This window comes from Oncorhynchus tshawytscha, linkage group LG09 (assembly GCF_018296145.1).
Source record: "Oncorhynchus tshawytscha isolate Ot180627B linkage group LG09, Otsh_v2.0, whole genome shotgun sequence".
Lineage (NCBI taxonomy): Eukaryota > Metazoa > Chordata > Actinopteri > Salmoniformes > Salmonidae > Oncorhynchus > Oncorhynchus tshawytscha.
Genome location: NC_056437.1, coordinates 79,703,752 through 79,724,308, shown reverse-complemented (window position 1 = coordinate 79,724,308; position 20,557 = coordinate 79,703,752). Strand labels below are relative to the sequence as shown.

General features: G+C 43.8%; 3 protein-coding genes across 4 annotated transcripts; 1 reads left to right on the top strand and 2 right to left on the bottom strand.

The window, feature by feature from the left end:
* Positions 1-330: 330 nt before the first annotated feature.
* rad23aa (RAD23 homolog A, nucleotide excision repair protein a) lies at positions 331-7,283 on the bottom strand. Of its 2 annotated transcripts, none has more exons than XM_042327605.1 (9): positions 7,040-7,283; positions 6,259-6,420; positions 5,984-6,138; positions 5,485-5,534; positions 5,159-5,280; positions 4,850-4,943; positions 2,968-3,098; positions 2,634-2,795; positions 331-2,483 (listed from the first exon to the last, which is right to left on the bottom strand). In XM_042327605.1, exons 1-9 carry the CDS (start codon positions 7,103-7,105, stop codon positions 2,370-2,372), a joined length of 1,056 nt encoding a protein of 351 aa, XP_042183539.1. In that variant the 5' UTR covers positions 7,106-7,283; the 3' UTR covers positions 331-2,369. The 2 variants fall into 2 exon arrangements, with proteins under 2 accessions (XP_042183539.1, XP_042183538.1); XM_042327604.1 differs by having other exon boundaries at positions 5,159-5,286; positions 7,040-7,282.
* A 155-nt stretch (positions 7,284-7,438) lies between these two features.
* Positions 7,439-14,687, top strand: LOC112259436 (ubiquitin carboxyl-terminal hydrolase 37). The gene is made up of 13 exons (XM_042327612.1): positions 7,439-9,201; positions 9,310-9,537; positions 9,715-9,834; positions 10,021-10,152; positions 11,668-11,806; positions 11,934-12,070; positions 12,242-12,335; positions 12,432-12,511; positions 12,714-12,851; positions 12,955-13,028; positions 13,462-13,531; positions 13,625-13,763; positions 14,000-14,687. The coding sequence occupies exons 3-12, from the start codon at positions 9,740-9,742 to the stop codon at positions 13,638-13,640; spliced, it is 975 nt and encodes a 324-aa protein (XP_042183546.1). The 5' UTR covers positions 7,439-9,201; positions 9,310-9,537; positions 9,715-9,739; the 3' UTR covers positions 13,641-13,763; positions 14,000-14,687.
* A 1,621-nt stretch (positions 14,688-16,308) lies between these two features.
* Positions 16,309-19,011, bottom strand: LOC121847238 (myosin heavy chain, embryonic smooth muscle isoform-like). Its single transcript, XM_042327625.1, has 3 exons — positions 18,808-19,011; positions 18,152-18,324; positions 16,309-18,017 (listed from the first exon to the last, which is right to left on the bottom strand). Exons 1-3 carry the CDS (start codon positions 18,943-18,945, stop codon positions 17,861-17,863), a joined length of 468 nt encoding a protein of 155 aa, XP_042183559.1. The 5' UTR covers positions 18,946-19,011; the 3' UTR covers positions 16,309-17,860.
* Between the last annotated feature and the right edge of the window lie 1,546 nt (positions 19,012-20,557).

Here is a 20,557-nt window from a genome sequence, read left to right as displayed (position 1 = left end):
AGGTGGTTTGTCTGTGCTGGGGATGAGAACCCTAGAGTTGCATCATGTTATAGAGTGTGGTAAGAGGCCAAAATAGTTTCACTGCTTATCAGAAAATCTACTTACCAATACTGATAATGGAGGGTCAAGTCCACAGGAGTAGCACTACTCATTCCCACATGATACCGAAATGCCTGGACTTGAACCGGAGTGTGTATAAATTACATTTCCTGTAATAGTTTGTATTCCATAAGATCAAGTTGAGTTTCATTTCAGTTGGCCTCATTCATTGTCCAGACCAAGAATGTGGTGCATATGGGAGTGTTTGGCATGAAATAAAACATAAGAAGCCATGATATATTGATGTTTAATGAAGCTGAGCATTGAAGCAGATCATGTTGATGCTGTAAAATGCCAGTGTCAGTGAAAGCCATGTTCACAAAAACAGATGCAGTCAAACATATTGTCATGATCACTATTCACTATTCCTTTCAAATAAGTTGAGATTGAAAACTTTGTGTTCACATGTGTATTTGTTTCAAAGGTCCAATAAATAAATCAAAATTGATTTTTTCCCTTAAGTCAAAAATGGCCTGAAGTAAATGCACAATGAATTTGGTTTGAGTGTAATTGATCCTACTTGTGGCAAGTTGAAGGTGCCTGCAGGGTAAAAATAGCCATTCAACCAGTTTTGAAAAGAGAAAACAGGAAATTCTGTGCAAGGGAGTCAATACATTTGAATGCATCTGTTCAATCCAAACTCATAAAAGCTTGTCTCTTCATAGACCCATTAAACTCCTGCCATGTTAAGTTAAAGAGAAAACATACCTTGATAAAAGTGAGTATTGATAAAACCACACATTTCTTGGTACCCTCCGTTCCCTCAGAAAACCCACAATAGCAACATCTCAAAACACTGAGAATCCTTAGTGTAATAAGGCATGTGTCAACCAAGCCTCATGTTTTACTATCGGAGTTGGAAACAGGTGGTTAAAGCTAGGCGATAGCCGGTTTAAACTTCAGATTCACCTCATCACTAAAGACTGTTGAATAGTCTGAATAGGCTCATTCAGGCTGTGGATGATGACAATGATTGGCTTTGACTGGGTCCTGGTTTAATAAAGACTTTATACGGACAACCTTCAAGTAGACCCTTGTTCTTACTGGACATTTTGGGCTCTATTCAAACCGTAGTGCTGAATATCCGCTTTATAGCGCTATTGACAATTTAAAGGCAATGTTCCCGCAGTCGCCGAGACTGCATTCATAGTAAATGCTGCATATGTCAGCTCAACAGGGAATTACCCTTACATTTTTACACGATACGGGCTGAATCCAGCCCTTAGTGTCTCATGACCAGCTGGTCCCGTTGTATTTGAGCTGCCCTTCGTGTGTACTATTAATCAGATCCTATGAGAAAGGTGGTGTGTCTACTCCTCAGCCTTGGGAAAGAGGTAAGTGAGTAACTCCAGCATCCCAGGACTGGTCCCTGCCAGCTCTCTCTTCCCCCCTTCAGAGGATTATATGTAAAGGTAAGGTCAGCGTTGGTCAGCTCATCAGAGACGTAACACTAGAGAGGACTGTGCACCTTTCAGCAAAACCTCATTTTCAGACACATATCCACACAGTAATGTACCTGTATGGTTATGTGAGCATACACACATCCATTTGTCATTTTGGTTGTTATATACCGCTCGATTTACTCAGGATGTTGAGCATTTCCACACCCAGAGAGATCATGGATATCTGAGTGAAAACTAAAAGCGCTAGCTTTGAGGTGTAGTGAGGGGACCCCATATATAACTTAGCCTGGCCACTGGTGAAATGTACTTGCCTATATGACAATATCATGGGATGAGATGTGTTTTGCTATGTGGTTGGTTTTTGAATGGCAAAGGAAATGTGAGGGACTGGTGCAATCAAGTGAACAGACCACAAGCGGACTCTTCATGACCGTCAGTTTAGTTTCCCTTTCCCCTCTTGCCTCAATACACCAACATTGTAGAAGTGCATCAAGGAGAATGTGCTTCCATTACAACCAGCTACAGCATTAACAAGCTTAGATATGCATATCAATGACTTTGCACCTTAATTGAATGGCATCCACCTGTACACACACACACACACGTACACACTCCGCAAAACCTTCAGCCCCCTCCTTCCCATTCCCAAAGCTCTTCTAAAATCTCAATATATATATCTGCCCTAAACAAATCCCACACATTCCATTGGAATTCAAGTGGATCTCATTATTCCTCTTTCACCCTTAGATCAACATATACTTTGTGTAGCTTGTAAGACCCCCCCCCCTGAAATGACCTGAAGATCGTTGCTCTACAGTGGGGTGCAGTCCTTGTGCTGGGCTGGAGAGGAGGGCAGGCCAGCGCCTCTCATTCATCCTCAAAGCCCTGGTTCAGGAGGAAGTTGGCTGCTAGGTTCTCGTTCTTTTCACATGCAAAGTAGGCCTGGATCACCAGCGCCTCGGGGAAACCCAACGCTTTTAACTGAGACAGGAGAGAGAAAAAAACATAACATTTCATTACTATTTCTCACCAGAAAGGTCACAATGTATGCATTTCTTAGCTAGTCTTCTTGTCAGTTGAAGCCATCTTATGCCCTAAACAGTGCATTGAGAAGTCTTTAGCTCCCCTCACCCTCTCGATGGCTTCTTTCTCCTGAGGTGTGACCTGAATGTAGTTGACTGGAGCTCCCTCCTCCACTGCAGCACCCAGGTCCCCCACCTCAGGCACGTCTCCAACCTCCCCCGCCGGCTCATTCAGCATCTGGATGAACAGCTCCTGGTACTGGCTGATTTGCTGTTGTTGATTTTTATCAATGGGGAAAGATAGATAGACAGCAATCAGCAACAGGCAGAACATACATTGTGAAATCACAAAACCTGGGAGGCGTCACTATAGGGAGTGTGTGACGCAAGCTAGTATGAGTGGTGGCGCCATCAGTGTGTAGTGCATGGTGTATGTGTGTTACCTGTAGGAGCTGTGGGTTCTCCCGGCCCAGCTGTTGGAGCAGAGCTGGCAGCAGTGAGGGGTTCTGCTGGATCACCTGCCTCATGCTCTGGAACTGAGGCTGGGAACGCAGGAACTCCAGAGGGTTTTCTCCTGCAACACAAACAGAATATTTACAGAAGAGAACCCGTTGATACATACAGTAGATATAGATACAACACTTACTAGGGAAAATGCACATAAACCATGCCCATCTTTCCAACAATCTCATCTGATATGCAGTGCATTTGGAAAGTATTCAGACCCCTTGAGTTTTTCCACATGTTGTGTTACAGCCATATTCTAAAATTGATTAAATGTTTTCCTCATCACTCTCCACACAATACCCCACAGGTTTTAGAATTTTTCTGCAAATGTTTTAAAAATAAACTATTATATTTCAGACCCTTTGCTATGAGACTTGAAATTGAGCTCAGGTGCATCCACTTTCCATTGATCATCCTTGAGATTTTTCTACAACTTGATTGGAAAGGCATACACCTGTCTAGATAAGGTCCCACAGATGACAGTGCATGTCAGAGCAAAAACCAAGCCATGAGGTCAAAGGAATTGTCCGTAGAGCTCCAAGACAGGATTGTGTCGAGGCACAGATCTGGGGACAAGTACCAAACAAGTTCTGCAGCATTGAAGGTCCCCAAGAACACAGTGTCCTCCATTCTTAAATGGAAGAAGTTTGGAACCACCAAGTCTCTTCCTAGAGCTGGCCGCCCGGTCAAACTGGGCAATAGGAGGAGAAGGGCCTTGGTCAGGGAGGTGACTAAGAAACCGATGGTCACTGACAGAGCTCCAGAGTTCCTCTGTGGAGATGGGAGAATCTTCCAGAAGTACAACCATCTCTGCAGCACGCCACCAATCAGGCATTTGTGGTAGAGTGGCCAGACGGAAGCCACAACTCAGTAAAAGGCACATGACAGCACACTTGGAGTTTGCCAAGAGGCACCTAATGGACTCTCAGACCATGAGAAACCAGATTCTCTGGTCTGATGAAATGAAGATTGAACTCTTTGGCCTGAATGCCAAGCGTCACATCTGGAGGAAACCTGGCACCATCCCTACGGTGAAGCATGGTGGTGACAGCATCATGCCGTGGGGGTGTTTTTCAGCGGCAGGGACTGGGAGACTAGTAAGGATCAAGAGAACGATGAACAGAGCAAAGTAGAGAGATCCTTGATGAAGATCGCTCTGGAGCAGGTTAGGACCTCAGGACTGGGGTGAAGGTTCACCTTCCAACAAGATGACACTAGCGTCATACCCAAGAAGACTTGAGGCTGTAATCGCTGCCAAAGGTGCTTCAACAAAGTTCTGAGTAAAGGGTCTGAATACTTACAGTTGAAGTCGGAAGTTTACATACACTTAGGTTGGAGTCATTAAAACTCGTTTTTCAACCACTCCACAAATGTCTTGTTAACAAACTATAGTTTTGTCAAGTCGGTTAGGACATCTACTTTGTGCATGACACAAGTAATTTTTCCAACAATTGTTTACAGACAGATTATTTCACTGTATCACAATTCCAGTGGGTCAGAAGTTTACATACACTAAGTTGACTGTGCCTTTAAACAGCATGGAAAATTCCAGAAAATTATGTCATGGCTTTAGAAGCTTCTGATAGGCTAATTGACATCATTTGATCTTTTTATTGTATTTATTAAAATCCTTTTTTTGCTTGCTATTGTGGGGTATTGTGTGTAGATTGATCAGGGGGAAAAAAGCATTTAATCCATTTCAGATTAAGGCTTTAACGTAACAAAACATGGAAAAAGTCAAGGGGTCTAAAAACATTTCCAGAATGAACTGTACAGTAGATGTAATACTATAGCAGAGATATAGGCAGATGGACTCACCCTCAGCAACAGTAGGGGTCTCTGTGCCTGTGCGGGCAGATGCAGGAAGCTGTGCTGGGGGATTAGTCTCTTGGACCGGACTGCTAGGAATGCCCTGGAAACACACAGCAGCAAATACTCAGCACATTGTACATGCTGCTATGTTAAAGATTTGTCAAATATGGTGCCATGCTGTACAGTGTAATTTTACATTCATGGTATTTTTGGGGGCTATTGTTCAGTGTCATTTTGCAGAGTCATGGTGTATGGTGCCTGGTTGCACAGTATTGTGTATCCTAGGTAGTTGTGTGGTGTGTTGACGGCTCTCACAGTGAGGAGGTATTCCACGGCCCGATGGGGGTTGTTGAAGCTGGCCCGGAGAGCAGCTACCACGCTCTCCCTCTCATAACCCATAGACATGATCTCTGTCAGCATGGTCTCATACTCCGCTCCTGTCACTGACCAAAAGAAACAAGTTGTTAACTATTTACCCGAGTTACAATGGACAATATTTACACACATACACACTTAGCTGCTAGAAGGCATCTTACAAATCCACATGCCCATACTACATGCTATCATCAATCTAGCAACACAGCAGATACATTCCACACTGATGCATTATTCACATAGCCAGATCGAAGTCCATCACTCACCCAAGGCAGAGGAGGCATCCCCCCCCTGAACCTCCACACTGAGGTCTGAGCTGCAAACAGAACGACAGGGTCAAAAATCCAGTCAACCCATTCAGTGGTATATTGTGGCCGTAAATAATATATGCCATTTAGCAGATGCTTTTATCCAAAGCGACTTAGTCATGTGTGCATACATTTTACGTATGGGTTGTCCCGGGAAATGAACCCACTATCCTTGAGTTGCAAACACCATGCTCTACCAACTGAGCTACAGAGACTTACAGGGGGTGTAATTCAGTAAGATGAAAAAAATACAAAATGTTGCAGATAGAAATGTAATAAATGTTGCATGATGTTTAGGTCATATTTGTCCTACACAAAATGTGTCTATGCAAAGAGTTCTGTAACGCTCCACCCTCCTGAACAGGCCTCAAGCTTACTTTATTACTCTCTCCAATTTGGCAGACTGTCTACCAAATCATAAGTTAATATCAGTTCTACAGCTGTCTTGTCTGCCTACCTGGCTGGAGCTGGGGGCTCTGCGACTGTAGGTGTGGGCTCCTCTGGGGGGATAGGGATGGCTGCAGGGGCCGGGCCCGCAGACGACCCAGAGTCCTGGACAGGGGCCTTGGGTGCCTCTGAGGAAGGTGTTGAAGCAGCTGTGGCAGACTTTGCCTAGATCCAGAGGAGATATAAACAGGCTATTACTGTTATCTATGTAGACAATCATGTAACCCCAAAACATGCTGGTGCAGCTCATTAAGAGTCCAAGTAAAATGGATTAGGGAAATGTACCTTAGATACCATAACTACAACAAAATTCTTCTCATCAATTTTGTAGTCTTTAATAGGTGTGTCATCTTGCAGGATTTTGCCAGCATATATGAGCTTCTGTCCAGACACTGGGAAGTTATCTTTTCCCCTCTCTGCTTCTATCTTCTCCTTCAGTGCCTTCACCTGTAGAAACCAAAAAGAAGTGCGACCCCAAAGTTGCTCGCTAACACTGACTGTTTGAATTGCCCAACTTTTTACATTGCGGTTTACCTTACATGATGTAACTTAGCTAGCGAGCTATTTTCACTCTTTATGACCCAGCTAGTAAATGTCTGCTAGAATATTGCTAATTAATCATCCAACTGGACATGCATCACCAATAACTAAAATAGATAGCCATATTACTAGCTAGCTAGCTAGCTACGTTGTCTAGCTAACACTAGATAGTTAGCTAACGTGATGAGGGATAACTAACGTTAGCTAGTCATGTAGCAAGCGAACTGATGTTTTAGCGGATAATAACTTACATAGCTAGCTAAAAATGAGACTCAACATTGGGTTAGCAAATTGACACACATTAGCTTGCAAGCTAACTAGCTAAGAACTAGCTAGTTAGCTAATGCTAGGGGTGTCAATAACATCTAGCTAGCTAGCGTTAGCCTGTTAGTTGTATTATCCGAATTGATAACAATCTGGGACCAATTCATTTGGTCTTTCGTGCAAATAACAAAAAAGATAGTTAGCCAAGCGGGCTAGATAAAACGCACACAGCTGTTATTATTATGAACAAATGGGCACTTACCGTTTGATCTGGGTCTATGTCGATTTGAATGGTCTGCTGTTGCAGTGTTTTTAACGTGATTTGCATTGTTGCAGTAGCTAACGCGGTTTCCCCCTTGCGCTTCAATTACAGCTGTGTTTTAAAATATTCAAAAGTAAAACAGAAATTAGATTAAACCTCAAATATAACCACAAGTTCAAGCAAGATAATATTTATCCATGACCATGAGATGTGTCCATGAGCACTCAGCAAATCGCCATCTTTGATGACACCAAACTCAGAAGTACGTGCAGTGTAACGGTTTGCTGCCCAATTTGCAGCATCGAGCGCTCTCTGAGTCTGATAGCTACAACCACTAACTGGTCAATCATGAATATCCCGGTGTAATCACACACCTGCGGTGCCAGTTTATCCAGGTGGTAGTAGGATCTACAATCTACTCTGCGAGAACAAATGACGCTTTGCATTTATGTCATGATCTGTTGACAGTTGTGACAGGTGCGGTGGCGACCAACTGGGTTTACAGAACAACAAATATACAATAAATGTACTAACGTTAGTATTTTAGTTTAGTTTACAGTCACTATGCAGAGTGGCACCTTTTTCAATGAGGTACGGTCAGAGATTAATAGATCCATCTGTGTTAAGGTCCTCCTAACAGTATACGCTGATGAAGACAGCTTGTCGGTCGGAACGTTGGATATTAGGTTATTAAATTATTGAGTCTGCGCTAGAGTGTGCAGCTCTCCTTTTCTTTTTCAAAGGTCCTCCTAACAACCATTGCAAAGCTACGTTCGATCTGTATCAGATCAGCGTCAACTGAAGTGAAATGGGCATTTTACTTTCCATAATAAAATGTTACTCTAAAGTATCTTAAGAAGATAGAAGCTAATAAATATGTTTTATGTTTGCTGTATATTGTACAGGCTGTAAATGTGTCTGTACATTTGTCTATTGCTGGCAGCACCAATTCATTGAGTCAAATTCTGTGAATGTAGGCCACTTGGCCAATAAAAGTTATTTTGATTCTGATAGACAGTAACGTTAATTCGAATGTCCTAGCCTCTTCCCATATCCCATACAATCACGCGTCAGTGGCCCAGGGAGCGTGGGAGAAAGATAACCCTATGTTTTCTCAATAAAAAAAAAACATGTGCATTGGCAAGAACCTAGTTATTTTGTATATTTTATGAAATAAGAATAACTCTGAATTGACGGTCATTTCATTTTGTAAATTTTTTTCAACATTTTGGTGTGTGTGATTTGTTGGCTATTTACGCTGGTAACGCGTAGTCAGGCGCATCATAATTTGGTTTATGACATCACAATGTGAAATAGGCAACATATTTTGATGTTCTGCAAAATAAGGCATAGTCTACAAATACACTGAAATGGGATGTTTGTGTTGCTGTAAAAAGGTATATGTCTATTCTGGGCTAGAATTTATCTAATTCTGTTACAATTTAGAGTAGATTCTATTCTTTTCAGCTATTCAAGTTCAAATGTAACAAGTTCAAATGTAACAAGCTCTGTTGTGAAGCAAGAAATATATTTTAATATACATTTTTATGTACTATATTAGCTACATAATGTTTCTCCAAACAGAAAAAGAAGTGCAGAGTTCGCCTCGGGATTGGGAGCAGCTGCCCATCGCCGTTCCCAATCCCACCCAAACTGACACCATCGGATGCCAGCATGGTAACTGCATCAGTTTGGAAAAATCGGGAGAAGAAGAGCGTAAAGGATCACCACCAACTTGATTCTTCCTTTCCCTCTTTTTTCCATTTGAAACCGTCTACAACATCTCTGACGCCCCTCGACCCCTTGTCTGGCCGAACACCAATTGGCACTCCATCCCCCTCTCCCCTCTCACCCCCCGGATCCCCTGCCAGATCCCCTTCCACTCTCTCCAAGTTCTTCAGCCTCTCTTCCCTCTCCTCTCTCCACATGTCATCTCTCTCTTCCTCTTCTTCTTCTTCAGAGGAGGGATCACAGACCTCCTCCCATTTTAGTGCTTCCTGTGTTCCCCTGGCTGTCTCAACTCAGTCATCCTCCTCTGCCACTCCCCCCAGTCCTGCCTGCCCTTCCTCCCCAACCCACGTCTCCTCCCCTGCCCCCCAGTCCTCCTCTCCAAACCCCCTTGACCACCATGGAGAGACCAACAAAGACAGTGAGACTGCCAGGTACTGCAGCCTGATATCAAATTTCATGCCAACCAACACCATTGAATTGAAATGAAAAAGCCAATATAATATAGCTAACCTAATGCATATGTCTGTGTGTCTTTACAGAGATCTTATGAGTTCCGAGGTCAAAGAGGTGGGGGCAGTTCTTCCACAAACAAAGAGAATGGTACCCCTATTTGCTGGCATCGCAGGTCTGTAAACGGGTGCCATTTGTTGGTGCTATTTTTCTCAATTCATCTTTGACAAATCTTCTCTTTTACCGCTGTCCGTCTCTTGGTCTCTCTCTGCAGAGGCCTCCATTGACCAGAGGGCTTCCTCTGTCTCCTTGGAGAGGTAAGTACTGTAGACAATTGCCACCTTCATCTCACTCGACTCTACATAAGAGTTGTCACTCACACTATGTCATGGTAAGGAATATCTGTATGCCTGTACATTAAAACAGTGTTCAAACAGACAGATTGGTGTTGAGCTACGGCTACTGAGGCCTCTAACCTGTCTCTCTTCCTCCAGGCCATTGGTCAGGTCTCGGGACGCCATGGCCCGCCTCCGCAACCTGTTCAGTAAGAGTAGCACCCAGCTGGGGGAGCAGAGCTGCACAGGCGAGGGTGAAGACAACACCAAGCTCCTCGGGTAAAAGACACACACACACCTACACACACACACCTACTCTTATCTCTGAGCTCCTCTTTTTGTTTACACTAATTCTGTGTGGTACTCAGAGTTATCTTGTGTTCATGCCTTACAAATCCATTCATTAGTTTACCTTTGGTCCACAGTTCAGATATTAGTGTGGTACTGATGGCTTCTTTCCCACAGGTTGCCTAATATTGGCAACACCTGCTTCATGAACTCTGCTCTGCAGTGCCTGCTGGGGCTGCCAGCATTTTGTAGAGACATCCTGAGACAGCAGAACACCTGGAGTTCCTACGCCTCCTCTAAACTGCTATGGTATACAGCCTCGCTCTCACCCTCCTGTCCCACCTGTACACACACTGACCCACCCACCTAGACGCTTATAGTTACAGTACACAGTCCCGCCTCAATGTATCAGTGGAGGCTGCTGAGGGGAGGACGACTCGTAATGATGTCTGAAATGGAGCAAATGGAATGGCATCAAACACATGGAAACCATTTGTTTGATGTATTTGATAGCATTCCACTGATTTCGCTCCAGCCATTACCACAAACCCGTCCTCCTCAATTAAGGTGCCATCAACCTCCTGTGGTATGTATGTACAGTATGTATGTATGTATGTATGTATGTATGTATGTATGTATGTATGTATGTATGTATGTATGTATGTATGTATGTATGTATGTATGTATGTATGTATGTATGTATGTATGTATACTAAATAAAAAATATAAATGCAACATGCAACAATTTCAAAGATTTTACTCAGTTACAGATCATATAAGGAAATCAGTCTATTGAAATAAATTCATTCGGCCATAATCTATGGATTTCACAACTGAGCAAGGGTGCAGCCATGGGTGGGGCTGGGAGGGCATAGGCCCACCCACTGGGGGGCTAGGCCCAGCCAATCAGAATGAGATTTCCCCACAAAAGGGCTATATTACAGACAGAAATACTCCTCAGCACCGCCTCAGACGATCCCGCAGGTGAAGAAGCCAGATGTGGCAGTTCTGGGCTTGTGTGGTTACACGTGGTCTGCAGTTGTGAGACCGGTTGGATGTACTGCCAAATTCTCTAAAACGATGTTGGAGGCAGCTTATGGTATAGAAATGAACATTCAATTCTCTGGCGGACATTTCTGCAGTCAGCATGCTTCCTCAAAACCTGAGATGTCTGTGGTATTGTGTTGTGTGACAAAACTGCACAATTTAGAGTGGCCTTTTATTGTTCTCAGCACAAGGTGCACCTGTGTAATGATCATGCTGTTTAATCAGCTTCTTGGCAACGGATAAATTCACACTAACAGGTATGTAAACAAATTTGTGCACAAAATTTGAGAGAAATTAGGTTTTTGTGCATATGGAAAATGTATGGGATCTTTTATTTCAGCTCATGAAGCTTGGGACCAACACTTCACGAGTTGCATTTATATTTTTGTTCAGTATGTATGTTTGTGTGTGTGTGTGTGTGTGTGTGTGTGTGTGTGTGTGTGTGTGTGTATGTATGTATGTATGTATGTATGTATGTATGTATGTATGTATGTATGTATGTATGTATGTATATGTATGTATGTATGTATGTATGTATGTATGTATGTATGTATGTATGTATGTATGTATGTATGTATGTATGTATACTCTCTTTCGTACACTCTTAGTGCCTAATATGATTTTTAAGATAAAACCACACCCAACTCAGCTACTGATTAACACCAGAGGTGATTTCCTGTCACAATCAGGAATCAGCTAAAGTAGAAGCACAGAGCTAATCTGTGGCCAAGGTGAGAGAGTGAAACCCGAATGCATGCTCTTTGTCTCCCTCCACAGCTGCTTTGCTGAGTTACATCAGGCCAGGCTTTCTGGAGGCACTGTCAATGCTAAGAAAAAGGAAAAGAAGAAAATCCTTCAAACAGTCAAGCGCTGTCTCTCTGTTGTCAATGAGGACTATGAGGACGACGATGAACAGGTAAGATATTATATGCTAAAAGACTCACTTAACAATAAACCTGGGACATGTGACAGTGTTTTTCCTCAGCTCTGTTTCAGTTGTGGTTGTTGATGTATTTTCTATTTCTTTCCCATTCTTCTCTTAGGATGCCCATGAATGTGTGGTGCTCCTCCTCTTTCAGCTGAAGGAGGAGGGTATGGCATTAAAGGGCTCACCAGAGCCATACACCTGCCCCGTGAAGCAGTTAGAATTCAAGCTGAAGACTTCCCGTACCTGCACCAGGTAACAGCTGTCATTTGTATACGGTGTACCTTGATGTCTTCATCACATTTGTGAGGAGGTTTAATGTCAGCATAACATGCAGGATACAGAGGTAAAGCATTAAGATAGTGTGTAGAAGGATCAAAAGGTTTGTGTTGGATAGCTGATGCATTTCTCTCCGTACTTCTGAAGCTGTGGAGTTATAGTGTATGGTCAGGAGGATTACAATCACTTGTCACTGAGCCTGAGCCATTACCTGACACACAGCCTGGACCTCTACTTTAAGGTCAGCACTTAGCTTCAACCAAGAGTTAGTATGTCAAGGAACACTATCATTAATGTCATAATGTTCATAATTGTATTGCTATGTTTTGTCACCTAGCCATCTGCGTTAGAGTGTGCATGCAGGGTGTGCTCAGGCAGCATGGCATCTGTGACTAGGCACTTCCTCACGCTGCCCCGGTGAGTCCTCCCATCATCATCTCAGATTACAATTGACAGTCCTGATCTAACTCACCAAACTGGATTATTGATTTGAGTACAATACTGATTCCTTTGTCTGTGTGAATGCCTGCCTGTTCATCCCGTCTTTGTGAATGTCTGTCTGTCTGTCTGTCTGTGTGTGTGTGTGTAAATGCCTGCCTGTCCGTCTGTTCCTGAGCAGGGTCCTAATGCTTCATATTAAGCGGTTTACTGCAGGCAACTGGGAGCCAGAGAAGGTGGACGATCCCATGTCCATCCCTGCAGAACTGACCCTCCCAGCCCTATGTGGGGAGACAGCCCCTGTCCAGCATGGAGCCAGGTTGGTTTACACTCTGTTTGGGGACATTGCACATTGAGCAGCCAACACACACCAGGATTTTCACACACTAGATATTGATTTTCATTGCCATCGATTTACACAGGGCAAGCTCACTGGGGAACAACAACATGGACAACACATCTGCAAACTCCCCGAAAGGCACCCTTGATAAACCAGGTAGGACATTGTGTTACTGACATCATGCAGAACAAATGGAGTCAATCACAACAATGAGTCACCCTCTCATGAAACAGGACTGTTGAGGAAAGCAAGTCAGAAGTTAAGAGTATATTTGTTGATAGGTTTCCGCTTCACTTTTTGGTTTGTATTTACACTATATTTTATATACCCCCACCAGCTTCAATTTCCTCTGAACAGCTAGAGAAACCAGCTGACAGTGAGAAGGGGCAGCAGGCAGTCGCTGTGGTGAGGAGAGAGAGAGAAATATATATATAGAGAGAGAAATATATATATAGAGAGAGAAATAAATAACAGATAATTAGATCCAGTTGAGATAGTTTGGGGGCGGGTCAAGATAAGGCAGTTATAGAAGGCACCCCTATCCTGTAGACAAAATAACAATCCTATTATTAAATGTGTTTCCTTACAGAGACACCAGCCAGACAATATCTACAAATTGTCAAGTGTGATCTCACATCTGGGAGACAACATGTATACAGGTATGCAGGCACTCAGGTATGCACCCACGCACGCACACGCATACATAATTCTGAAAGCTTAATGTACACTATTCTGTCTCCCTTGTTCCCCAGGCCACTACATCAGTGATGTTTTGGACAGCCGTGGCAGTGGGTGGCTCTGCCTGGATGACGCACGTGTCTTGAGGACAGATGAGGCCACTGTGCTGAGGGCGAGGGCACAGACTGCCTACATCCTGTTCTATGTCTGCAGGTAAGGCTCTAGCCCACACATTTGAGAAGAATGCCACAAATGGAGTCAATCACAACAATGAGTCATCAAGAAAAAAAAAGTGTTTACCAAAGCTAGAAAGATGATTCATTGACCACACATTAAGAGTTGAATGTGTAATCTTTAATGTGTTATCTTTAACCTGTAATCCCTCTATATGTGATATTTTCCAGACATTGTATGTACATGTAAGATCTCCCTGTCATTTCTCATTGTAGTGGAGCAGGGGAAGGAGACCAGGCCCCTCAGGACCAGGAGAACCCATCATAAAACTCAGGGAGATGCACAGAGCCCAGGGACCACCTGGAGTAACACCTACCACAATACCAAGAAACATCAGATTCATCGAATTAGGCTGCCCTAGACCACCATCAAGCAGCCCTAGACCACGATCAAGCTGCCCTACACCACCATCAAGCTGCCCTACACCACCATCAGGCTGCCCTACACCACCATCAAGCAGCCCTACACCACCATCAAGCTGCCCTACACCACCATCAAGCTGCCCTATACCACCATCAAGCTGCCCTAGACCACCATCAGGCTGCCCTACACCACCATCAAGCTGCCCTACACCACCATCAAGCTGCCCTACACCACCATCAAGCTGCCCTACACCACCATCAAGTTGCCCTACACCACCATCAAGCTGCCCTACACCACCATCAAGCTGCCCTACACCACCATTAAGCTGCCCTAGACCACCAGGGAATAAAGCTGCATGAGACCACCACCAGGCTGCCCCAGACCACCAGGACATCAGGCTGCCCTAGACCACCAGGCTGCCCTAGACCACCTGGACATCAGGCTGCCCTAGACCACCAGAGGAAACAGCCTACACCACAAAGCATGTACCCACTGTAGGCTATCTACTGTATGTTTACAATTATATAAATATAAAACATCTCACTGACCTAGTGCAATTTATTTATTTTACTGTACATGGTAGTGAATAAATGTACCTACAGTGCATTCAGAAAGTATTCAGACCCCTTGACCTTTTCCATATTTTGTTAAGTTACAGCCTTATTCTAAAATTGATTAAATAGTTTTTTTCTTCTCATCAATCTATACACAATACCCCATAATAACAGAAAAAACAGATTTTTAGATTTTTTTGCAAATTTATAAAGAAAACAAAAATCTTAAATATCACATTTACATAAGTAGTCAGACCTTTTACTCAGTACTTTGTTGAAGCACCTTTGGCAGTGATTACAGCCTGGAGTCTTCTTGGGTATGATGCTACAAGCTTGGCACTCCTTCCTACATTTGGGGAGTTTCTCCCAGTCTTCTCTGGAGATCCTCTCAAGCTCTGTCAGGTTGGATGGGGAGCGTCACTGCACAGCTATTTTCAGGTCTCTCCAGAGATGTTAGATCGGGTTCAAGTCTGGGCTCTGGCTGGGCCACTCAAGGACATTCAGAGACTTGTCCCAAAGCAACTGTCTTGGCTGTGTGCTTATGGTCATTGTCCTGTTGGAAGGTGACCCCTTCACCCCAGTCTGAGATCCTGCATGCTCTGGAGCTGGTTTTCATCAAGGATCTCTCTGTACTTTGTGCCGTTCATCTTTTCCTCGATCCTGACTAGTCTCCCAGTCCCTGCTTCAGAAAAACATCCCTACAGCATGATGCTACCAGCACCACGCTTCACCGTAGAAATGGTGCCAGGTTTCCTCCAGATGTGACGCTTGGCATTCAGGCCTAAGAGTTCAATCTTGGTTTCATCAGACAAGAGAATCTTGTTTCTCATCTGAGAGTCTTTAGGTGGCTTTTGGCAAACTCCAAGCATGCTGTCATGTGCCTTTTACTGAGAAATGGCTTCCGTCTGGCCACTCTACCATAAAGGCCTGATTGGTGGAGTGCTGCAGAGATGGTTGTCCTTCTGGAAGTTTCTCCAATCTCCACAGAGGAACTCTGGAGCACTGTCAGAGTGACCACCAGGTTCTTGTTCACCTCCCTGACCAAGGCTCTTCTCCCCTGATTGCTCAGTTTGGCTGGGCGGCCAAACCGTCTTTGGTTTTTGTTCCGACATGAAATGCCACTGCGGAACCTTATATTGACAGGTGTGTGCCTTTCCAAATCATGTACAATCATGTACAAGTATTTTTGTTTTTAATGTTGTTTACATTTGCTAGAATTTCTAAAAACCTGTTTTCGCTTTGTCATTATGGGGTATTGTGTGTAGATAAGGATTTAACATTTTTTTGTCCATTTTGAAATAGGCTGTAATGTATAATGTGGAAAATGTCAAGGGGTCTGAATACTTTCCGAATGCACTGTACAAGAGGCAATCCCTAGTGGAAAAAGTTAATATTACAATAATACTGTGTGTCTGTGCACAGTCTATAGTCTACGCGCTCCCTCAGGGCTTCAATGTAACCACCAATGAAGTAATGGAACAATGTATGGCAATGTAACATGGACCATACGTCACATATCAGTTTGGAAGACCGTCTTTCCCACAGTAGTTGTGGGAAAGACGAAGAGGACATCAATGTGTTGCAAAAGAATTACAGAATAAATCAAATACTTTTCTATAATGGATATGTTTATTGGTCTTTTACAACAATAACAAAACAAGGCTAGGAATACAAGAAATAAAAGGAGATGATGAATACCTGGTCGTCAACAGCCAGTCCACTAATAATTAACAACCTTCAAGATGTTAAAGCTTTGAACCCAATGAAATCCTACTTTCTGCCTGGCAGACAGAAGGCCCCATAAATCATTCTGTTATAACACTGGTTCACACCAACACCATGGGAGAGGTGCTTATGGTATAATATGACACTAAAGCTATGAAACTGGTTCAAACACTATACACTTGTTCCCCCCCACCCATGTCTTTATTGAGAAGTGTCTTTCAAAAGAAACATAAATCTTTTTCCCCCAATTTGTTATGGTTTAAAATAATTAATAAAGGCCTCATATGTATTTACTAATTTACAAAATGGAAATTTATGTTTAACAATCAAGGCATCAACAAGTGTGCATATTCAAATTGATCAATTTCTCTATCCTGAACCACTGAATTAAAATCAACGCTCTAACACTCAAAAAATATAATCAATAAACATGAATTACCCTTCTGTAAATCATGCTAATATTATTCAGCCATTTGTAATGCAATGATATTATGGTGACAAGAGATGCCAAAGAAACCTTGTGCATTTTGAGTTAAGCATTTTGTACATGGTACAGAAAACATAACTGTATGGGCAGAATTATACATAGCAATATTGCAGTATGTCAAGCACACATTTGGGCTGTCTTCCTAAAAAAGGGCCTTCGCTCCAAGTCTGACAAACCTAATTCCACACATTATTGTACACCACTTAAAGTAGATTGATATGTCAAATATAAAATGGTGGGTTATTGGACAAGGTTATCTTGGTAAAGTTAACAGGGTCTTTTGCTGGTCATATATATAGGGGGAAGTGCTGAGGCAACATGGCGTGGTACAATCTCATTTACTACAAACCTGCTACCAAATAGTTATTCACAGTTATTTTTATAGTAAACTAAGTGGATTGCAGTATCTCTATGACAGTGGTGGTTTTGATGAAAAAATTTGGTGGGATCGTCATTTAGGCTACCATTTAAAAATAATTCCCTCGCTTATGCTGTGCTTTGTTTTACATATCCTGGTCCAATACTGTACAATCATGAAAGACATGTTTTTACCGACTTGTGTGCAGTTGTCCACCTGTGTGCCAGTAAACCAGCTGAAATGACAGTGGTTAATTCTAGCTAGAGGGCTGTTTGATTCTAATGGCTGTTCCAGGGAAGTAGCTTAACATAATTATGGTAAACTCCTGCTATTTGTTTTCAAGTGCCTATGCACACTCAGACTCCTATTTAAAAGCACTTTTATCTGTAATTGATGTTAAAAACGAATCCAAGGCTTGATGTGCGGTATATTCATATGGAGGAGATGATGGATTTGCTTGGCCCTGCAGCTTGCCATAGAGGGATAAGGCAGAGTAGTGGGGTCCACTGCTGGTGTCTGGGGTTAGGAGGACAGGGGGAAGGTTTGTGAGGGCGGAGGCCATGCTGCATGTGGGCTGGAGGAAGAGCTTCTACTCTGGTTGGGGAGCCGCTGGCGTCTCGTTGGCATTGGCGTCCGTGGTCTTGTTTTCCACCTCGTCGTCGGATAGGAGGTCGAGCGATGTTCCCTCCACCTGCAGCTGACGCCTGCCCGAGCGGCTGGAAGAGAAACTGATGGGGCCTCCACGCCTGCAGGGGACAGATGGGGCCAGGAGAAGTGGAGAGGTATTAGTAACGAGGACCACAATTTGGCCAATATACACAACTGATTGTGTCAAAAATATAATCTTAGAGTTTGTGTGTGTGTGTGGGGCTCTAAATACCTGAGGCGGCTCTTGAGTGTGTTGACCTCGCGGCTGAGACCCTCGCTGGCCTCAGTTGCATCGTCCAGCTCCCTCTGCAGCTTCCTGCGGTAGGCGTTGGCACGTGTGGCCTCCTCCTCAGCCTCCTCAAGCTGCCTCTTCAGCTGCTTCATGCGGGAGTTGGCCTTCTCCATCTGACTCAGCCAGGAGTCACAACAGACATCAACAATGATGAACAGTCTATACTAATACTTACAATACTCAGCAGTCCTATGGTCCAGTGGTTACTGGAAAGAACCTACTGTAGGAAAGACTCCATTCCTAAATCTTCACACCTATCCAATCCCGCCCCACCTTTGCAAGTTGTACTGAATTGGATAGAATTCCTTCTTTAGCTGTGTACATCTTAAAAATGCCCTATGCAGAATTCGCCTCATTTCTGTTTGAGTCAAAACAAGCAGTCATTGTGTAGAGGATCCATAACCAAAAAATAGATATTTTCAGCTGTTGTACAAAATCGAAAGTAAAAGACGCAAAAACTAAACTTAAGAACAGGAAGCATAGAAATAGAGCACATAGAACAAACCTATCGCTTTATAGACTTGTTTTCAATGAGAATTAAATATATTGTAGCTTTAAGATCTGGGACGTCCAAACATCCCTGACAAGCTCCTCACCTGTTCCTTGTACTGGTCGGAATGGCGGCGCTCGTCCTCCACCTGCATGCACACCTCCTTCAGCTTCTTCTCTGTCCGTCTCACAAGCTTATTGGCCGCTGCTCGCTCCCTGATAGGAGGACAGAGGAATGAGGTCATAGGACAGTTAGAGCATCACAGGAAACGCAATGTAACAAAGGTTGTCAGTCATAGATTGCCCATAGATTGCCCGCTTTGAGGACAATACAGTGCCACTGACACGGCCTGCAACGAAAACATGCGGTCTCTCCTTCACTGCAGCCGAAGTGAGTAAGACATTTAAACGTGTTAACCCTCGCAAGGCTGCAGGCCCAGACGGCATCCCCAGCCGCGCCCTCAGAGCATGCGCAGACCAGCTGGCCGGTGTGTTTACGGACATATTCAATCAATCCCTATACCAGTCTGCTGTTCCCACATGCTTCAAGAGGGCCACCATTGTTCCTGTTCCCAAGAAAGCTAAGGTAACTGAGCTAAACGACTACCGCCCGTAGCACTCACATCCGTCATCATGAAGTGCTTTGAGAGACTAGTCAAGGACCATATCACCTCCACCCTACCTGACACCCTAGACCCACTCCAATTTGCTTACCGCCCAAATAGGTCCACAGACGATGCAATCTCAACCACACTGCACACTGCCCTAACCCATCTGGACAAGAGGAATACCTATGTGAGAATGCTGTTCATCGACTACAGCTCGGCATTCAACACCATAGTACCCTCCAAGCTCGTCATCAAGCTCGAGACCCTGGGTCTCGACCCCGCCCTGTGCAACTGGGTACTTGGTCCACTCACACAGACAGCATCGTGAGGAAGGCGCAGCAGCGCCTCTTCAACCTCAGGAGGCTGAAGAAATTCGGCTTGTCACCAAAAGCACTCACAAACTTCTACAGATGCACAATCGAGAGCATCCTGGCGGGCTGTATCACCGCCTGGTATGGCAACTGCACCGCCCTCAACCGTAAGGCTCTCCAGAGGGTAGTGAGGTCTGCACAACGCATCACCGGGGGCAAACTACCTGCCCTCCAGGACACCTACACCACCCGATGCTACAGGAAGGCCATAAAGATCATCAAGGACATCAACCACCCGAGCCACTGCCTGTTCACCCCGCTGTCATCCAGAAGGCGAGGTCAGTACAGGTGCATCAAAGCTGGGACCGAGAGACTGAAAAAACAGCTTCTATCTCAAGGCCATCAGACTGTTAAACAGCCACCACTAACATTGAGTGGCTACTGCCAACACACTGTCAATGACACTGACTCTACTCCAGCCACTTTAATAATGGGAATTGATGGGAAATGATGTAAATATATCACTAGCCACTTTAAACAATGCTACCTTATATAATGTTACTTACCCTACATTATTCATCTCATATGCATACGTAGATACTGTACTCTATATCATCGACTGCATCCTTATGTAATACATGTATCACTAGCCACTTTAACTATGCCACTTGGTTTACATACTCATCTCATATGTATATACTGTACTCGATATCATCTACTGTATCTTGCCTATGCTGCTCTGTACCATCACTCATTCATATATCCTTATGTACATATTCTTTATCCCCTTACACTGTGTATAAGACAGTAGTTTTTTTGGGAATTGTTAGTTAGATTACTTGTTGGTTATTACTGCATTGTCGGAACTAGAAGCACAAGCATTTCGCTACACTCGCATTAACATCTGCTAACCATGTGTATGTGACAAATAAAATTTG

Bases quoted from the DNA above. Each gene is read 5' to 3' on its own strand.
- LOC112259436 (XM_042327612.1), top strand. From the start codon at position 9,740: ATGGCCCGCCTCCGCAACCTGTTCAGTAAGAGTAGCACCCAGCTGGGG. The intron at 10,153-11,667 runs GTATACAGCCTC...CTCCCTCCACAG, and splicing joins GCCTCCTCTAAACTGCTATG to CTGCTTTGCTGAGTTACATC. The intron at 13,029-13,461 runs GTAGGACATTGT...GTTTCCTTACAG, and splicing joins AGGCACCCTTGATAAACCAG to AGACACCAGCCAGACAATAT.
- LOC121847238 (XM_042327625.1), bottom strand. From the start codon at position 18,945: ATGACCTCATTCCTCTGTCCTCCTATCAGGGAGCGAGCAGCGGCCAAT. The intron at 18,325-18,807 runs GTGAGGAGCTTG...TGGCTGAGTCAG, and splicing joins CCGACCAGTACAAGGAACAG to ATGGAGAAGGCCAACTCCCG. The intron at 18,018-18,151 runs GTATTTAGAGCC...TGTCCCCTGCAG, and splicing joins ACACTCAAGAGCCGCCTCAG to GCGTGGAGGCCCCATCAGTT.
- rad23aa (XM_042327604.1), bottom strand. From the start codon at position 7,105: ATGCAAATCACGTTAAAAACACTGCAACAGCAGACCATTCAAATCGAC. The intron at 6,421-7,039 runs GTAAGTGCCCAT...TGGTTTCTACAG, and splicing joins ACATAGACCCAGATCAAACG to GTGAAGGCACTGAAGGAGAA. The intron at 4,944-5,158 runs GTGAGAGCCGTC...GTGTGTTTCCAG, and splicing joins CCGTGGAATACCTCCTCACT to GGCATTCCTAGCAGTCCGGT.